We start from the raw sequence: 20,676 nt of genomic DNA, 5'->3' as shown, positions 1-20,676 counted from the left end.
ACCTATGGGAATAGATGTCTTTTTCTCTGCTGGCTTTGAAAGGCAGCATGAAGAAAAAAATCAAAAAGTAATAAATATAGCCTATTTCATTATAAACTATTTTAATTACTGTCATCTTTACTTCAATCAATCAATTAATCAAACTTAATTCATAGAGCACTTTAAAACAACCAAAGATGTTGTTATTGCTTACACTCATTATGTACGAATTTGTAACAAAAGGTGGCAGATTATTACATAATGCGGGTGTTATTACATAATGAAGTGAAAATGTATTACATGTTGACTCTTTATTACATAATGCGTTGTTATTACATAATGCTTTATTACAGTGCTTAAAACTGTTGTCTACCACATGTGTCTGCTGTAGGTAGCTGTTGGTAAGACGGCTGAATACCTGAAGAGTGCGCTGTTGACGACGGGTAGGAGGCCGTACACTGTGGCCATCGCCTCGTACGCGCTGGCTCTGCTGGGGAATGCTTCGCCCTACAACCCGACACCATCTTTACTCAGAGCTGCAGCTCCAGGTATCTCATACACTTAGAGCTGCAGCTCCAGGTATCTCATACACTCAGCGCTGCAGCTCCAGGTATCTCATACACTTAGAGCTGCAGCTCCAGGTATCTCATACACTCAGCGCTGCAGCTCCAGGTATCTCATACACTCAGAGCTGCAGCTCCAGGTATCTCATACACTCAGCCCAGTTTAATTTATACACTACTGAGAGTCTTACCTACAAATACATCAAATTACTGCTTCAATCAATTCAGTTTATTTATTTTATTTGTCTTATGTCAGATAGTCTCACTCACTGTGGGAATAAACATAGACTGTAAATATGAATCATAATATTTACAGTCTATGGTATAAACATGCCATTAGCAGCGTATTTCATTCTCCCCCCTCCTACTATTTGCGTGTTACCATTTTTTAAGTCCCTTTTCGCTACGAGTAACAACAACCTCCGAGCTAACGATCTGGGTGATGTAGCAGCGACAGCGGCATCAATGGGTTGCTGCCATAGACAGTTAAAGGTTGCTGTGCTTTGGTGGCCGTCATGTTGAATGTAAACAAAAAGCTGCTCGCCGGTCGCTGCACTATCGTCATCATGTAAAGCCCACCTCAACGGTTGTTATTGGTGTAAAGTCCGCCTCAACGGTTGTGATTGATTGTGGCTTGACTGACTTGCAGAGCAAATCTCAAATTTGCCAGGAGTGTGTCAGGGTTTTCCCAGGCTAAAGTTTTTCCTTACCTGACTCCAGATCTTAAGCAAGAGGGATACAATCGGGCATGTGCCCACAGATGTTGGGAGCAGAGGGCCGACCGCAGTAGAACTGCCCACTCCAAATGTACCCAGACACGAAGTGAGGCACAGTCGTCGCTCATCCAGTATAAGAGTTTATGCAGGTTAGCTGCCCAGTAATGTAATATTGTCTGAAGTTAGGGAGTGCAAGACCCCCTCAGTCTTAGGGGACTGTAATATTGCCTTGCGGATCAGCGGGTTTGACGCCCCAGAGAAATTTAGATATCGCCAGCATGTCGAAAAAAGATTTAGAGATAAGCACCGGAATGTGCTGGAAAAGATAAAGAAATTTGGGGAGGACAACCATCTTAATCAAATTTATCCGGCCCATGAGGGAGAGCGGTAAGACCGACCAGCGGTCAAAACCGCTTTCAGTTTTTACGACCAGAGGTAAGATATTTTTGTGGAACATGATACGGCCGTTGTAACAAAAACCCCCAAGTAGTGAAAGCTGTCCTCTGCCCACTTAAACGACGATAACGAGGAGCACACGAGTCCGCATACAGTGAGACTTTATGAGTCGTGCCAGATCGTGTGATGCCCTCAAAACCTTCCGCTGGGCAGGGCCAAATGGCCCAAGGTTTTGTTGTGGTTTTGTTTGAGTGTGGACAGAGGGCAGCCCTGTCTTGTGCCTCTCCGAAGTGAGAAAAGAGGTGACAACGTGTCATTAGTTTGAACTGAGGCCATCGGGGTTGAATATAACAATCTGATCCATAGGATAAAGTCATCGCCCAGGCCGAACCTGTCCATTGCCTCGTATAGGTACCCCCACTCGACCCTGTCGAAGGCCTTTTCAACGTCGAGGGACACCACGGTTTCCGGAGTATCATTACTTGACGAGTGGATGATGTTAAGTAGGCGTCTAGTGTTGTGGGAAGACTGTCGGCCAAACATGAACCCTGTCTGATCTAGCGATATAATCCGTTGAAGACGGAGTGCTAGAACCTTTGAGAGAATTTTGAGGTCCACATTGAGGAGTGAGATTGGTCTATAGCTGCCGCAAAGCAGAGGGTCTTTCCCCTTCTTAAGAATTAGGGAGATAGTGGCCTTCGATAGGGTGTCCGGAAGTCAACGCAGACGAAAAGCCTCGAAAATGGCAAGTTTTGACGAAGATTTGGATCGTGCAATAAAGCAGGCCTGTTTGGTTCTTTCAGTGAATGGTTGTAAAGATTTTCAAAGAAGGTGCATATATCTCCTTAAATCCATCTTTCCTGTTAATTGTTTCCTCTCTCCTCCAGGTGGCAGCCACTGGCCCGACAGTCAGAACACCTTGTTCACCCTGGAAGCAACCGGCTACGCCTTGCTAGCTCTGGTGAAGTTGGGGCGCATGGAGGAAGCTGCAGCGCCGTTTAAATGGCTGAACGGCCAGCGGAGGAGAGGAGGAGGCTTCGGCTCCACTCAGGTAACAGCAGGGCGAGTCTCGAGCTGAGCTGGGATCTGCAAATCCAACATTATTGTCTTTTAGTTCATTCACCTGCTCCAGGCTCTGATTAGTAGCTACTGCCTCATGTTGACTACACTGTTTACTGTTACATTATAGTAAAGCAGAAGTTTATTCAAGTCCATTCAGATTATTCATTCAGATTATTCAGATGAAGCGTCAACACACTGTTTCCTTATGGACAACAGTTCTGTTGGGAATGAAGACTATAAGTCATTTATTCTCGATCTTTGGGAGCGTTGTACACATGCACTCAGTTGCCAGTTGTTTATTATGTATATCTATTTAAAAATGATGCAATCTAATACAACAGTCCTGCAATAGAACCTTAATAAAGGATATCATTTTCATTTTGTGAAAAATAACGATTAATCGATTATCAAAATAGTTGCTGAATATTTTTCTGTCGATCGGCTAAGTGGATATCTTCTGAAAAATCATTGGTATGATGATGAAATTAGTACTATGGCTGGTCACTTCACTAATTCACTCTTACAGCACTGCACCTCTTGCTCGCTTGCAAACTGAGGATTACGCAATAACGTTAACAGGAAGAGGACAGACGTCACCCACTACTATCTAAAATCTAGTTCTAATAATTTCTCTGTTTCCCTTCTCTGTTGGCTCCCAGTCCACCATGGTGGTGCTCCAGGCGCTGTCCGAGTACCTGATAAACAAACCTCCTGAGGACGTCTATCTGGATGTGGATGTCAGGATAACAGGGCGCAAAGAAATCCGCTACCATTTCAACCCTGTGAACGCCTACACTGCTCGCTCCTCCAGGGTGAGAGACATGAGACCAAATAAAATCCAGGCGGGTTCATCAGTAGGACACACTGGAAGTGTATCATGATGTTTCTCACTTCATGTTCAGAAACTCAGCTGAGTTTCATAACATCAAACACTGTGTTTGATGTTTTGATGTGTGTGGACATTTCGGGATTTCAGAGAACCACTGTTTGCAATAAAATAACCAGGGAGTGTATTTTATTATGTATTTTTTAAGATGTATGCTACTAAAATGTCTTCTTCTCTGATGCATTTGTTGTATAGTTGCCTGCTGATCTTGATTTGGAAGTGCAGGCTCAAGGGAATGGACAGGGAATACTGGAGGTATGATCACGTTTTAAGTTTAGCGCCATTATTCTTTTCATACAGAAATGCAGCAGGATTTTGTCTGCACAGTTTAAGGCTTTTACTTAACCGTACTTTGCATGATTTGTTTCTCTCGTGTGTCTCTCTTTGTTTTGCATGTGGTGTCTTTGACTCTAGGTTGTGACCCATTACAACCAGCTCCCGGAGGTGGATGAGAAGATCTCCTGCAAGGACTTTGAGTTTAGCGTCGCTATTGAAGAATCCAGCGGTAACGCGAGTTCTCACACTGTCTCATATAGAGTATGAATGGTGTCTTTCTCTTCAGTGTTGTATTCTGTGCTCTTACTGTAGGCCAGGAGAAGTCACTTTTAGTGCCACAAAGGGATGAAATACATTTCAGCAAAGATAAAAAAAAAATCTCCTGGATTGTTCCATTTCCTTAATATATCTGAAACAAACAACTTAAAACATGACGTAATTACAACATTATAGCACAATATGACAAAGAAAAGTTAAAACCTTCCTTCCTTTTTTAACCTATAACACCTGCCATGACATAAACATAAGGGGCCCTATTTTAACGATCTGAAACGCAAGTATGAAAGGCAAAACGCAAGTAGCTTTGTGGGCGGATCTCGGCCGCTGTTGCTATTATACCGGCGGGATAAATGACTCTTGCGCCCGACGCAAATCTAAAATGGCATGGTCTGAAGTAGCTAGGTGTGGTTTGGGCGTAACGTGCAATAAACCAATCAGAGCGTCATCTCTCATTCCCTTTAAGAACAGGGCGCTTGTTCCATGGCGGATTACTATTATGACGGGGATTTGCCTGGCGTACGCCAGCGGAGGCGCTGCCGGTGCGAGATGCGGCAAAGTAATAAATGCCCGTCTTGGCCGGGTGGCGATGTTGCTGCGACCCGCTCGGTGGGTCTCTCTAAGTCTGGAGAGGATTGCTGCAGCCATGGAGCGTGGGGCCTCCAAAACACGCCACCTGCACCTGTTGTGCCCCTTCCTCCTCCCCCACTCCATCTTCATCCCCCGCCCCACCAACCACCCACCGCACCATGTATTCCTGGACCAGATCCCGCACGTAGTTCAACATCACGTCTCCTTAAGTCCTCTAATATTTCCTCATTTATGTCATCAACACATCCATGATTCATGGAAATGTGTAAAACACAACAAGCCACAAAGAATGCTGCGACTTTTTGAGGACTGTACTGTAAGCGTGCCTCCTGACCTATCCAAACACCCTGAAGCGCATTTTCAGTAATATTTTCCTTTGTAATTATGTATGGTTTGCAAAATGGGAACTGCTGCATCCATTTAGATGAGAGAAGTGGCTACGCGTTGTGCACACGCTACATTATGGCCAAGCATGCGCCCTAAAATAGCATCTGAATAACGCAACTTTAGACTGCACTACTCACTTTAGACCAGGTTTTTCCTGGTCAGTGGTGGAATTGTTTTCTGAAACTGCAGAATAGCACAAAGTAACGTTTGCGCGGAACCGCCTCTCGCTGTCGCTCCGCCCCCAGGGCGGCAAATACATTCTCTAATTTACCGACGTGCGTCTGTGGAGGGAAAAGTCCGCTGTGCGTCGGGTGCAAAATAGGAATGATACATGCGTCGGTGTACAAAGGCAATTGCGCTGAGTGCAAGATAGGGCCCAAGATAGCAGAAAACAACATCAAAGATGAACATTTGTATTAAGAACATCAAACATCTTAATGAAAAAATGCATACATAAATTGAATAACCTACATTTATAAAACACATTTTAAAACAATGGTGAAATGTTTTTTTAAAGAATAATTATACAATATGTAATATGTAAAACATGGATGTTCACAACCTGAAAATGTAAAACCGATTTAAAGAAGAAAATAGTGCATGTTAAGATGTATTTTTTTGACATACAACAACACACACCAACTTACCTTTAACTAAAAATAAAATAGCATACTGTATAAATTATATTGTTATATAAATTAAAGTCCACAGGACAAGCAACTAAGCTTCTGCACATTTTTCTGTCCCATAACAGAAAAGCCTCCAGCAGATGTGGAGAAATCCTACCAGCTCACCATCAAAGTGAGGTGAGTTACTGTCATTTTCTTTAACCTTTTTTATATATATATATATATAAAAGGGGAATAAAAGAAGAAAGTCGGTTTGTCTCTTTCTATCCCACAGGGCTTTAGGACCCAGAGATGTCCGGATGGTGATTCTGGATATAAATCTGCCCACCGGCTTCACCCCAGAAAACTCCGACCTGGAGATGGTAATCAGCCTCTACTGGTAGATTAAGATGATCCAGGTTCAAGTTTAATTAGCTTTTGTTGAGTACATCTCCACTTATTTTGAAGAGTTAAAACCACAAGAGAATGATTAATAGTTTTACTGCTTATCTTTTTGCTTTAATTTTGGAAGAAGACCTGAAGTGATGTAACTGACAGACTGAAAGAATAATTTCCCACTTTCACAACAGAAGAGTAAAATACTTAAAGTGATGGTTCGGAGTAATTCACCCTAGGGTCCTTTGCACCATGATCTCGAGCCAAACACCCCCCCAGAAGCTTTTTTCACCTGGGTCGAACATTGGGAGCGTTAGCGTAGCGTAGCGTTATCAGCTGAATAGCTTAGTGCAGAGGCTAATGGATCCGAAGTGTCTCTTAACATTACCCCACTAATAATGCCCGAAATGATACCAAACGTCTACAGTAGTACAAATAGTTATGACTATACCCAAACGATGGATTGTAAAATTTGTAAGTACACCGAGAAGTTTATGTAAATAACACTTGCCTGCTGGCTTCTGCTCTCTGCTGCTGCTGCTGCTGCTGCTGTTACTACCGGGCAGTAAGAGTGCTTAGGGACATCTACAAATTACAACACCGAAAAGAGATGCAACAAAAATATTTATTAATTTAATGATTAAATAAGGTAATGTCTCCAAACTTACCTCAATTATTACTTGTCTCCTGCTAGTTATACTACAGCACTTACTTTAAAAAATAAGTTAAATTAAAAAATATATTTTGTTGCATCTCTTTTCGGTTGTTGTAATTTGTAGATGCCCTAAGCACTCGTCTTACAGCAGCAACAAACAACAGCAGAGAGCAGAAGCGCAAGCAAGTGTTATTACATAACCTTCTGGTGTACTTACAAACTTTCAATCCATCGTTTTATGAGTGCATAACCTACATATACTAGTGTAGACCTTTGGTATCATTTCGTCTCGGAATTATTGTGTGTAATGTTAAGAGACACTTCGGATCCATTAGCCTCTGCGCTAAGCTATTCAGCGGCTAACGCTACTCTACGCTAACTCTCCCAATGTTAGACCCAGGTGAAAAAAGCTTCTGGGGGGGTGTTTGGCTCGAGGTCATGGTGCAAAGGACCCTAGGGTGAAATTACTCCGAACCATCACTTTAAAGGAGTGGAAAATCCGCCGCAAAATTAAACTAGGGGTTAATAACACACGTGTACCGAGTCAACCGTGGGATATGTTTTCATGCTAATCGAATGTGACCAGTTTTAGCCCAAACTGCAAATTAGCTTGTAAAGCTAGTCGTCGGGGCACGGGGAAAGTAAAAAGAAATCAATATTTCTATACGACTAACAAGGCTCAAAATAGCACCACACTTCCACGGTAGCATAATGTAAACAAATGCCGTGCTTCAGCTATGTTACTGGTTACTGGTTACACAGCGTTCGTTGTTCGACTGGTCGTGACTGTTTTCCCAAGATGGCGCCTGCCTGTATATGTGAACGGTACTGTCTTTCTAAAGTATCTTTTTAATAAACTGTCTGTGCACTTAGATAGTTCACAATGCTTCGGTTTACATGTAGGGACCCTCATTATGCTACCATTGAAGTGTGGTGCTATTTTGAGCCTTGTTAGTGGTATAGAAATAGAGATTTCTTTTTACTTTACCCGTGCCCTGCGACTAGCGTTATAAGCTAATTAGCATTTTTGGGCTAAAACTGGACACATTCGATTAGCATGAAAACATATCCCAGAGAATGGTCGAACTCGGACATGTGTTATTAACCCCTAGGTTCATTTTGCGCCGGATTTGTCCGGGTCTTTGTCTAAAACACACAAAAGACCGACCTGAGTTGATAACATGGATTCTACAAGTAAGTTTCCATATAAAACTTTACATATTATACTATACACTGTATATACTGTATAACCTTTGTAGGAGGTTACAAATATCTAGCAAAGAAGCCACATTTTAAGCCCTGCTGATAAGGAGATCGGGTGAGCAAGTAAAAAAAATTGGCATTTCAGCATCAGTAGTTGTTGTATTGAAACGTTGTATTGTGTTAGTCAGTCACTATTAAGGCGATCTTCCACGTGAGAAGAATATAAAGTTTAAAAAACAGTATTAATAAAAGAGGCATGTTTTTAAGTGTCTTAAGATAGCACTGGGCACCAAGTTTTGTTTCCAAAAACAGAACAGAAAGTACATTTTGAAGGCTACTTGTATCACTTGATATTTCCTATATCGGGATAATAACGAAGAAGATGACACTGGCTACCTGTTTAGGCCAGGCTTGCTAACTGATTCTGTAATTTTTGTGTTTGTCCAGTTGTCGAACTCAGTGGACCGTTACATCAATAACTTCCAGATTGTTGATAACCTGAGTGACCGAGGCTCTCTGATCATCCACCTGTTCAAGGTAAAACATTGTTTACTTGTTTGCTACCAGAAGGAAGTCAGAACTGGTCTCTTGAAGTCAGTTTGTGCATCTGGTAATGGCTCCATTTTTTGTGCCTGAATTATCTCGATAACTTTGCATAATAAAACTTGGAGCAACTAAATGTAAGAGTTTCCATATTTTACACAGCACTATTATACATAATACTCACATCTTAGAGAATGACCTCATGTTTTGGAGCTCAAGCTTGCAAAAATAGTATCCACACTGGCTGTTTCTCATCTCTGTTGCACCTAATTATCCCCCTTTGTCCTCTCAGGTGTCTCACAAAGAGCCAGAGATCCTGATCTTTAGGCTTCAGCAGAGCTTCAAAGTCGGCCTCCTCCAGCCATCCTCGGTTACTGTCTACGAGTATTACAACCCAGGTGGGAGAACACATTCTGACCATCACAGCTCACATCACATACAAGAAATAGTTCACTACCAAAACATCTTAAACATCAGTAAAAGACCCAAAATGAGACAAAATAACAGGCAGATTTGATCCTGGTTTGATCGTGTAGAATATGTCCAGTTTATTTATTGTGATAGTAATATTGAAAAATAACATTCACTCTTTCAGTATGATGGTGACAGGTGTTGTATGTACTCTCTCTCTCTCTCTCTCTCTCTCTCTCTCTCTCTCTCTCTCTCTCTCAGATCACCGCTGCAGTCGCACCTACACTCCCAGAGAGGACAAAGAGGCGCTCACTCAGATCTGCCGGGACAACGTCTGCCGCTGCACGCAAGGTAACGTGTGCACATGTCTGCAACAATCCATTAGTGGACACGTTTGCATTTATGGTGTCTGTTGTTTTCAATTTCTGGATAAAAAAACCCGAAAAAATCTCATACTGTCCAGGTGACTGCTGCGTCTCCAAAACCGACAGTGAGAACTTCCTCAATAAAGACAGAGAGGTGTTTGCCTGCAAGACTTTACACCACGGTATGATACACTGTCACACACTCACGGCTTTAACACACACACACACACACACACACACACACACACACACACACACACACACACACACACACCTTGATTAATCACAGAAGCAAAAATGAGAGGATAACATGCAAACAATTATTTGCAATTATTGGTACAATATGCAGAGAAAAGCATCAATAATTACTTTCAATATTTTGCAAAAAGTACTAACAGCTAATGAGTAATTAAAGGCTGAATCTAGTACATACTGTACATGAGGAATCTGTACAGGAAAATATTAGGTGAAACAGGGGAACTGTCAATCTACCTATTAGTGGTAATGAATGAATTTCCTTGTAATGAGATGTTCTTGTGCTTCAGTTTTCAAGGTGAAGGTGCTGAATGTCAGCCAGAGTTACTATGACAAATATGAGATGGAGATCACGCGAGTTATCAAGCTGGGTGAGTCGATGCAATAGCCGGCTGTCTTTTATGGTTATCAGCTCTTTTTTATTTTCAAATAAAGGATAGTTAACTACTAACTACTAAGTAAGATACATCCTCACAATGGCTTCACAATGTAGAACATCCAAACAAATAACATTATTACTCAGATGGACCCATATTCACACTCGGTGGATTTAAAGGTCTGTTCTCTAGTTCTGAAGCTATGTATCATCTGAATCTCCTCCTACCGTCCAGGTGTGGAGGCAGGAGTCGAGGTGGGTCAGAAGAGGTTCTTCATGTCTCACGGAGGCTGCAGGGATGGAATCAACCTGAAGCAGGGCTCTGAGTACCTCATCATCGGCCCCAAAGAGGACCAGTGGAACACTGATAGTGACACCAACAGGTGAGAAGAGCAACGGAAAAAATAAGTATACTCGTTACAAAAAATGATAGGCAATTGTGGGAGGAGAAGTTGGCTGTAGTACAAGTGCCAGTTGGAGGTTCTGACTATAAACATGGATGAGTTTATGTAGTCACATTTGGAAAATGTATATTTTCTAGCCGCCATGCATATTATGAAGCTACCAAAGGAGAACAAGTTGGATGCTTGCAGTAAATGTCAGCTGTTGCCAGTTGATTAAAAGTCATGCTGAAAAGTTTAAGTTCCCATATTATGAAAAAATCACTTTTTCTGGGATTTGGGGTGTTATTTTGTGTCTCTGGTGCTTCCACACGCATACAAACTTGGACAAAAAATCCATGCTGTTTTGAGTGAGATATGAGTTTCTGAATGTCTTCTACCTTCAGTCTCTGGGTGAGCTGTTCAAAATCTGCACGGCTTTCTTCGTCAGTAGCTGAGACGAGGTGGCTAACCGTAGCATGCTAGCTTGTTCGCAATGGCAAAACACTGCTACAACACACACTAGTTCACCATAATCTACAAAAGAACTAGCCTACTTACATGTCCCTGTTCTGCAGGTATTCCACGCAAAGTTGGAAGTGCGCCCTCATTTAGAAGAAGTCTCCCGGCTAATTCTGCCTTGTACTGACTGAAGTTGGAGAAACAAACAACTATCTGATGTGATCCTTACACTGCACATATGCGCCTCCCAACAAAGATGGGATAGAAGTGTGATGCCTCACTCTGTAGCTAAAACAGAGAGCTCAACACACAGGGTGAAAAGAGGATCTGCAGCAATGTGCAGTACAACCAAAATATGGTGTTTTTTGACAATTAAACCATGTAAACCTATTCTGGTACAACCTCAAAAGCATAATAAAGCGCATAATATGAGCACTGGTACTGTTTGCTTGCTGCATCGCAAACTGAGGTTTGAGAAAACATTATTGTCCCCCTAAGTACAAACTCTGACTTACAGTAAAAAGGTTCATTTATTTTTATTTTCCTAGTTATCAATCAAGTTTCAAGTTATTACCAATGTACAAGAATGACAAAGAAGCAGTCGTTGGCAGTGAAAATTTTTGATCTCTGGTCTCCTCCAATACTGCCCATTAAATATGTATAAAAAGAAAATAATGCAAGAAAAAAAACAAAATGAAAATCTCAGGCATAAAATATTGCAGAAGTTGAAAAATAGGGATGAAATAAAACAAATAATAATGAAATGAAATAAAGTAATATAAATGTTAGGCTGGTGTAGAGTACTTGCAAATTAATTCACTGAATGTAAACAGTATAAGTATACACATGTATAAACAGTTTGTAAAATGGTAAGTAAAGAGTATGTAAAGGTAAAGTGACGGTATCACTTATTACTAAGTACTACTAGGGACTGAAGGACAGAGAAACTACACCATTGATATTCTTTAAATAATGAAACTGCAGTGAAAGATGTATCCTAGCCATTTTGAGGCAAGGTGCACAAGCCAAAATACACCCTGACAGTCTAAACTCCTCTCTTTCCTCCCTGTCTGCCAGATCCATCTACATGCTGGGAAAGGACACCTGGGTGGAACGCTGGCCTACGTCTGCAGAGTGCTCCAGCATGCAAGCTAAATGCAAGAGCCTGGAAGATACTGCAGATGAACTGTCTGTCAATGCCTGCAGGGTGTAGAGGTGTCTGAGCCGCAACTGCACACCTTCATGTGCAGTTGAAAGCCGGAGTAATAATTCCATTACAACACATTATTTGTGTTTTCACTGTAGAAAAAAAGAACTGAAGTGGAGTTTGTTATAGCAACCCATAAGGTTTGTCTTAACTGTAATGATATAATAATAAGAATGAGAAAGAACTATAGCACTAATAAAAGAAAACTTAATTGTTTTCTCAAGGGAATCATATCTTTTATAAATGTTTTAACCCCCAGCAGATAAAAGCCTCTACAATTGATTTTTATGTGTGTAACAGCGTGTAACTCTCTGCAACCTGAACTTAACTGACCTGTTAACCTAAGTATGAAACCTTGGTCAACCTTTTCATTCAAAAAAAGAGTATGTCTTTGTGATGCACTTTGGTGCAAAAACTTGTTTGCTTTTAAGTGCCCTATAAATGAAATAAACTTGAAATGTATGCAGGACAATGAAGATGGGGTCTTTTGCTACTGTTTGTTGTATTAATCCCATCCTTTTATCAACAATATGTTTTATTTTAGCTCATATTACAGTATATATTGCAACTTAAAACATCCAAACAACAGGGTGTCATTGAATGTACTTCTAAATAATTAGACTCCCAAAAATACGTGATATAAATTATGTTTAGAAAAAAAAAAGGCTCAGTTAAATATGGTGAAACGGAGGGGTGTGACCTCCCACAATATAACTGATTGAGGCGGCAGATATGGACTTGACTCCGGTCAAAGAATCAGGCTCCAGAGGAAATATGTCTGGTTAACAGAGCTTTATTTTGAGTTGCATTGGTAGTTTGAGTTTGTGGTATTTCCTCATGAACGCACAAACCAGACAGAATGAAGAAAATGAAGAAGGAAAAAGTCTGCTGCCTCTCTAAAACAGACATCAAAGCGCAGTGCTGCTCACTCAACCGACATCAGACTGCAGTAACGCCGTCCACCTGCGGGGCTGGGGGCGTGCACAGGCTTTCCAACGTATGGCTCTTGACTAGACTCATAGATATATAGACTAGACTCTAGTGGCAGCAGTAAAAAAAAAAACTAAATCAGCTCATGCTTTTTTTTAAAGGGGTGATAGAATGCAAAACCGATTTTACCCTGTCATAGTTGAATAACGACAGTTCGGTGGGTAAATAGGACATGCATAGAAGCTCAAAATCCCAATGACACCCCTTTACTATGAAAATCTCATATTTTGAAACTGCCGCTGAAAACGGGCGAATCTCAACAAAGCTGGAAGTTGACGTCAACCTCCCAAGACCAGTACCTTTGTCACGCCCATGGGTGTATTAAGAGAACAGTCACACCCCAACATTTACATTTACAGGCTACACAACTGACCTGAGATCAGGTAGTCTTCTGAATCTAGGTCACGCAGATCTCTGCTATTCCATTACAAAATTCACTTCTGAGACTTTTTTATGTGAGAAATCTACCATGTAAAGCTCAAATATGGGCCGTTTTACGAAAATTGATGGCTAATTGCAAATTTTGTCTGTCTGTCGGAGTTCAGCGCCGGTGCTGCCTGGGTTGCTACATCGCCGCCCTGCCTGTCCTCCGTCGGTGCTCAATACCCGCGCAAACTCACCCTTTTCTGGGTGACTGGACTACCAAACGCCGCTGCCCTGACAGAGCTCCAGGGCCTGCAGCTCGCTGTTCTCCCTCCCCTCTTCCTGCTACTGGCCGGCTGGTGTTACTGAGAGTGCGGTCAGCGAGCTTATTACGCCCGCAATCTCTTACCGCAGCCCGCAGGTTCTAGTTGATCTTATAATGGATATGTGTGTTGAGTTATTTAAACAAACAATCGGGGAAATAAACGCCTCTTGTCCACAAGTCTCGTTGATAGAGCCCGCGGTGAGCTGGAGTCCATCAATGAGAGCTAGCTAGCCTAACGAGACCTCTGACATTCACAAAAATACATTCAATTGAAATCCGACATCGGAAAAGTGTTAGCTAAGCTTTGTAATACCTTGGGGAACCTGTAATATACATGCCATGACGAAATTCAAACTGTAAATATACTATAGTTATGCCGAAAATGTAGCTAGCTAGCTGCGATATTTCCCCATTGTATGGAATGGGACATATAGCTAACAGCTGCTCATCCTACAAAGACGCCTCGCTTTCATAAAAATGCCTTAAAATCAAATCGGACACAACGGTTAGCTTTATAAGACATTGGGGAATGATGTTATATAAGTGACGTGACAAAATTCAAACCGTAAATATATTCTAGTTATGCCGAAAGTGTAGCTAGCTAGCTGCGATATTTCCCCATTGTATTGAATGGGACATATAGCTAGCAGCTGCTCATCCTACAAAGACGCCTCGCATTCATAAAAATGCCTTAAAATTAAATCGGACACAACGGTTAGCTTTATAAGACATTGGGGAATGATGTTATATAAGTGACGTGACAAAATTCAAACCGTAAATATATTCTAGTTATGCCGAAAGTGTAGCTAGCTAGCTGCGATATTTCCCCATTGTATTGAATGGGACATATAGCTAGCAGCTGCTCATCCTACAAAGACGCCTCGCATTCATAAAAATGCCTTAAAATTAAATCGGACACAACGGTTAGCTTTATAAGACATTGGGGAATGATGTTATATAAGTGGCGTGACGAAATTCAAACTGTAAATATATTCTAGTTTTGCCGGCAGCCGGCCGCGGAGCCCCGGTAGTGCAGTATCCACAAAGAGTGACTTTGCCTGGGTATGGAGCCCAGCAGGCTGCCGCTTTCTCGTCAGACTGTGTGGAGCTCCTAAAGTCCGACACGTCTTACCAAATTTGCAATTAGCCATCAATTTTCGGAAAACGGCCCATATTTGAGCTTTATATAGTTGATTTCTCGCATAAAAAAGTCTCAGAAGTGAATTTGGTAATGAAACATTGCAGTGTCTGGAATATGAGATTCTGTCGCATCTCTAATGTGTGTGTATGGGGATTCGCTCAACCAATCAGCGTGCGTCTCTAATGTGTGCGTATGGAAATTCGCTCAACCAATCAGCGCGCAGCTCATCTAAATATTCATGAGCATACCATATTTGGAAGAAAAGCTCTTGTTACAAACAGGGCCAAAACACAGGGATGCATAAGGGCCAATAAAATATCAACAAGGCCATTTTCAGCCCAACTATTACTATTACTGTTACATACCCCATTAGGAGACCATAAGGAACAGTGTGAAATACCCTATATAATCATTCTATCACCCCTTTAAAGATAATTTTTGGGGCATTTGCGCCCCTAATGGATAGGACAGCTAGATATGAAAGGGGGAGAGAGGGAAGACATGCAGGAAATCATCACAGGTGAGCTGACACAGCACCATCAATATTTGTAGCAACTCTTATCACAATCCATCCAATACTGGTCAAGAAATGTCGCAAAAAACAAAAATGTTGCCGTGCTTTGGAGTTATGAATGAATGAATGCTTTATTTCAAACATAAAAAAGAACAAAATTAAAAGAACAAAACAGAAACAAAACAGAATATTAATTAAACATGTCTGGAAAAAGGAATAGGAATAAGCAGAAGTTTATTTAATCCTACCCCCTTTTCCACTACTATATAATAATCACCATGAATAGCTACATGTTTACATCATAAAGTATTTATATCATATTTAACATGTTCTTTACAATTTCCTACATATGTATATTTACACACTACAAACAAAATAAATTGTACCTATGTACCGGTATATATATTGCTGTGCTTTGCAGTTGGAGTTAAAGTCAGGGAATAACCAAAGTCAGAATGAGTCAGCCTCTGATAAGTCTGACGAGACAGCGGCAGCCCCGCTGCGCCTCATACCCAGGAGAAATTCACTGTTTCTGGGTTACTGGACAACCGGGGCTCCGGAGCTGGCCGGCTGCCGGCAAAACTATAATATATTTACAGTTTGAATTTCGTCGCGCCACTTATATAACAGCTACCGTAAGGTCTTACAAAGCTAACGCTTCAATTGTCCGATTTCAATTTAATGCATTTTTGTGAATAGGAGGGGTTTTGTTAGTTGCTAGTGTCCATTCAATCCTATGGGTAGCTAAAGATCGAGGGTAGCTAGCGAGCTACACTTTCGGCATAACTATAATATATTTACAGTTTGAATTTCGTTACACCACTTATAGAACAGCTACCCTAAGGTCTTACAAAGCTAACTCTTGTGTCCAATTTCAATTTAATGCATTTTTGTGAATAGTAGGGGTTTGGTTAGCTGCTAGTGTCCATTCAATCCTATTGGTAGCTAAAGATCGAGGGTAGCCAGCGAGCTACACTTTAGGCATAACTATAATATATATACAGTTTGAATTTTCGCATAAAAAAGTCTCATAAGTGAATTCAGTAATTAAATAGCGGACCTCTAGAGATCTGCGTGATCTAGCTAGATTCAGAAGACTAAACTGACCTCAGGTCAGTGGTGTAGCCTATGCAAATGTTGGGGCATGACAAAGCATAGGAGTTGAGGAGTTGATGTCAACTTTTAGCTTTGTTGAGATTTGCCCGTTTTCAGCAGCAGTTCATCAATCAACAAAGGCAGGAAAACTCAGGAAGTAAATCGGACAAGACAAGACAGAAAACCAGACTATCAAAATAAAACAGGAAGCGGGAACAACAGACAGAAAACATGACATCAACTAAACACAGAAACTTAACACTAGACAACACAAGGGGGAACAGAACACAGGAATCAAAACACAATACACAGAACAGTAATATACACAACAGAAATATACAGAAATCCATAAACGGGACAACAGAAATAAAGAAAACCCAAGGCAACACACCGAAACCACAACAGAACCCCCTCCTCAAGGGGCGGATACCAGACGACCCAAAAGAGAACAAAAAACCCAAGGAGGGTGACCAGGGAAGCAAAAAGTCACTGGGGCACAGGGGAGCAGAGAGCTCCGGGGCACAGGGAACAGAGGGGCCCTGGGGCACAGGGAACAGAGAGTCCAGGGGGCACAGGGAACAGAGGGCCCCGGGCACGGGGAACAGAGGGGCCCTGGGGCACAGGGAACAGAGAGAGAGCCCCGGGGGCACAGGGAACACAGAGCACTGGGGTCACAGGGAACACTGGGGGCACAGGGAACACAGAGGACCGGAGAGGCCTGGGGAAAAACAGAGGGTCACTAGGGGGAAAACAGAGAGGAGCCACTCGGGGGAAAACAGAGACACTGGACTGGACAAACTTAATGGGACCGACTCAGACAAAACAGACAGGCGAATCAGACTAGGACCAAACAGACTGGGACCAAACAGACTGGGACCAAACAGACGCGGACAGAACAGACTCAGACAGGACAGACTCAGACTCAGACGGGACGGACTTAGGGGCAGGAAAAGTAATAGGGACACAGATAGTGAAGGGGACCGAGATGGGCACGGTGACCGGAAGGAAGACGGGCACGGTGACAGGGACAAGGATGGGCACGGTGACAGGCACAAGGATGGGCACGGTGACAGGGACGGAGACGAGCACAGTGACAGGGACGGAGACAGGCACAGTGAACTGAGCCGTTAGATTCTATGTTAGATAGCAACATGCATATGTATAAAGGAAATATCGTCATATGAGATGGTTTTTACGTATATCTAACCTGATGCTTGCTTTAAGACTGTATTACCATGTAAGGTGAAAAAAATGTGATAAAACACACCTCGCTGTGATGGGGGGTTGAACCCCAAGAAATGTACATATAAAAATGGGTGCTTTGCCAAAAAGCGCTCTCTCTTCGGCTCGTTTTCTGCTCTCTTGACCAATAGGGACCTTCTGTGTCTTAGAGCATTTGTTGAGTGATTGAACTCTGTTCATTTTTTCATTTTTTCATTTTCATTTTGTTTGCTTGTTAACTTTTTGCTTTTTAAAAAAAAAATAAAACCACCTGTGTTCGTCTTGAGCAAGGTGACCCAAAAAACCTTGTGAGTCTTTTTTTGCTCTTTTAGAAGACTTTCTTTCCTTTTTCTTCTTTGTTGCCGCTTACCCGTGTGAGCGGGGACACCCCGAAAGAGGAAGTGGTGGCCTCCTCTTTAACCGTGCGGTTTGCAGCAACCCCGGGGACCGACCTGACAAGCAGACCTTTGATCCTCCAGCTGATCGGAAGCTTCTGTGACCAAGGCAGAGGCGGCTGTCCGAGTGTGAGTAATCAATTGTAATTCTTTGGTTGTAAAGATCTTCTGTGTGCTGTGTATTTCACATACGGGGGACATCTAGATTGTCAATCAAAAGCCTCTTGTCTCGTCATCGGGTTTCCACTGTAGCGAGAACCCGCGAATGCAGGGGTGTGTGTGTCTCTCTAAAAATAATCTAAACCATAGGGAAGTATTTCAATTAGTTCCTTTGTACTTATTAATAGTTATAATACAATATTTATAGTATCTTAAACTATGATGTTTCAAAACCTGCGGTTTTAACCATAGGGAAGTATCTGAAACAACTCCTCTAATATAGGCTTAACCATCCGCACCGCTGACAGTATCTGTAACGGCTGTACGGCAGAAGAGGGCTTAGAGGGCGAGGGTTATCGGGGGGGAGAGGGGGGGTTGGCTTTAAAAGAAAAAGCGATACTATGCCTCGATAACTGTCACATCGTTCCACAGTGGTAACATCAGGTGAAACACATCAGGGCGGGGCAGGACAATCAACAAAGGCGGGAAAACTCAGGTAAACTCAGAAGTAAATCGGACAAGACAAGACAGAAAACCAAACATCAAAATAAACAACCCGGTCTCACGGCAGTTTGTGTAAATGTCCACGTTTTTCTTAATCTATTGATACGTGTTCACGGAGACGTTTTTCTCGTTTTTTACGTGTAACTGTCACGTTATTTTTTACGTGTAACTGTCACGTTATTTTTTACGTGTAAATGTCACATTATTTTCGGGGAAAGGAGGGAGGCGGCCGAAAGTGGCTCCATAAGCCGGAGGCGCCAGCGAAGCGGCCCGCTGGGGACGCCCACAATAACGGGATGGCGGAGGTTGGGTTTAGGAAAAACTTACGGGGAAAGAAGCGCGCCGGAGATAAGCCTTTAAACACGCGGAGAAAGGGCGCAGCCGGAGAAAGCGGGAAAGGAGCCTTAAACGCCGCGGAAAGCCTTAAACGCTGGGGAAAGGGGCCGAAACGCCGGGAAAGGAGCCTTAAACGCTGGGAGACGCGCCACAGTAACACGCGGGACAAAACGCCACACGCAGGGACGCCATCCCCGGGAAACAAAGAAACAAGCCGCAAACGGGACGCGATCCCCGCTCTCCCGGGTGAAAGTCCTGTGTTGTTTGACCCATCCACCACCCCGGGTGAAAGTCCTGTGTTGTTTGACCCATCCACCACCCCGACCAACCTCCCTATGCGGATTTTCGGCTTTTTATATTACTCCCTACAATTTCGTTCTGTGGCCACGAAATATGCTTCCCATTGAAATACATTACTTCACATTTTCGTGTTGTCCACCACGTAAAAAACGACAAAAACGTCTCCGTGAACACGTATCAATAGATTCAAATAACGTCACATTTACACGAACTTCCATGAGACCGGGCTGAAATAAAACAGGAAGCGGGAACAACTGACAGAAAACATGACATCAACTAAACACAGAAACTTAACACTAGACAACACAAGGGGGAACAGAACACAGGAATCAAAACACAATACACAGAACAGTAATATACACAACAGAAATATACAGAAATCCATAAACGGGACAACAGAAATAAAGAAAACCCAAGGCAACACACCGAAACCACAACACTTTCGACATTTTAATGCTGAACTCTGGTCTCCATCAAGGACCCTCTTTATTTATAGTTTGGCAGCAGGTGGAGTGTGAGAGCTTCCTGACCAACAAACCTATAGTTTGTTTTTGTGTCATCCTTATTGATCAGAAAGTGTTGCCCCTCCTCTTCCTGTTGACTGTACAATGAGTGTACTATGAGGTAGAAAGGTTACAGTAGTTGACTGTCTCTGCTGTGGACATAGGACACTGAGGCTCACAGTCTGTCAACATGGGACGGTGGACGCTTCACAACATTTTATTTCTCATACTTCTCTGCAGCTCCAATGGACAGTTTAGCTTTTCGAGGAGAAGGTACCTCTCTGTTTTCTGCTGACTGTCAAGACAGTTTGTATATCTTTACAGTTTAGTTTACTAATGATTCTTTGTTCTTTACAGACCCTCCTGGCATGAGAGGTAGGTGTGTGTGTGTCTGTCCACGCCTTGTGTGTGTGTGTGTGTGTGTGTGTGTGCGCGCACGCGCTTGCACGTGCAGAGATCATATACACTTGCTGCATAATTTTTATACAGTCTATGGTGGTAACCTTTTGCCTCTGACAGCTTAAGGTCAGAGCTGTATAGTAACGAAGTAGAACTACTTCACTACTGTACTTAAGTACTAAAAAGCTGTATCTGTACTCTACTGGAGTATTATTTTTTTTCTCCTACTTCCACTTTTACTTGAGTACATATTTCCAATGAATTTAATACTTTTACTCTGATACATTTTTTATGTGCTGCATCGTTACATGTTACTTTTGTGAATTCCTCACGCTACAGAGACTGTGTAGTTTACAGTGTGTGTAGTTACGGCTACGTTAGTTATGTAAGTTATGTAAAAATCCCAGAGATCGCCTCGCGTTTCTTTTCATTACAGCG

General features: G+C 42.3%; 2 protein-coding genes across 2 annotated transcripts in view; both read left to right on the top strand.

Moving 5' to 3' along the window:
• Positions 1-12,469, top strand: part of LOC120567745 (complement C3-like) — a 44,731-nt gene extending 32,262 nt beyond the window's left edge. The window contains exons 31-44 of the mRNA XM_039814729.1: positions 371-527; positions 2,542-2,705; positions 3,376-3,528; positions 3,798-3,857; positions 4,017-4,107; positions 5,887-5,938; positions 6,036-6,123; positions 8,442-8,531; positions 8,830-8,935; positions 9,210-9,299; positions 9,412-9,495; positions 9,859-9,939; positions 10,180-10,327; positions 11,864-12,469. Of these exons, the coding sequence (XP_039670663.1) occupies positions 371-527; positions 2,542-2,705; positions 3,376-3,528; positions 3,798-3,857; positions 4,017-4,107; positions 5,887-5,938; positions 6,036-6,123; positions 8,442-8,531; positions 8,830-8,935; positions 9,210-9,299; positions 9,412-9,495; positions 9,859-9,939; positions 10,180-10,327; positions 11,864-11,999 (1,500 nt within the window). The 3' untranslated portion in view covers positions 12,000-12,469. The remainder of the gene's footprint in view (positions 1-370; positions 528-2,541; positions 2,706-3,375; positions 3,529-3,797; positions 3,858-4,016; positions 4,108-5,886; positions 5,939-6,035; positions 6,124-8,441; positions 8,532-8,829; positions 8,936-9,209; positions 9,300-9,411; positions 9,496-9,858; positions 9,940-10,179; positions 10,328-11,863) is intronic.
• Positions 12,470-19,983: 7,514 nt separating this feature from the next.
• Positions 19,984-20,676, top strand: part of LOC120567750 (complement C3-like) — a 74,448-nt gene continuing 73,755 nt past the window's right edge. Inside the window, exons 1-2 of the mRNA XM_039814745.1 lie at positions 19,984-20,112; positions 20,197-20,214. Coding sequence (XP_039670679.1) covers positions 20,030-20,112; positions 20,197-20,214 — 101 coding nt within the window. The 5' untranslated portion in view covers positions 19,984-20,029. The remainder of the gene's footprint in view (positions 20,113-20,196; positions 20,215-20,676) is intronic.

The sequence above is a fragment of the Perca fluviatilis genome, chromosome 1 (genome assembly GCF_010015445.1).
Source record: "Perca fluviatilis chromosome 1, GENO_Pfluv_1.0, whole genome shotgun sequence".
NCBI classification, from domain to species: domain Eukaryota; kingdom Metazoa; phylum Chordata; class Actinopteri; order Perciformes; family Percidae; genus Perca; species Perca fluviatilis.
Note: the sequence above shows the minus strand (reverse complement) of the source record. Positions and strands in the feature narration are given on the sequence as shown.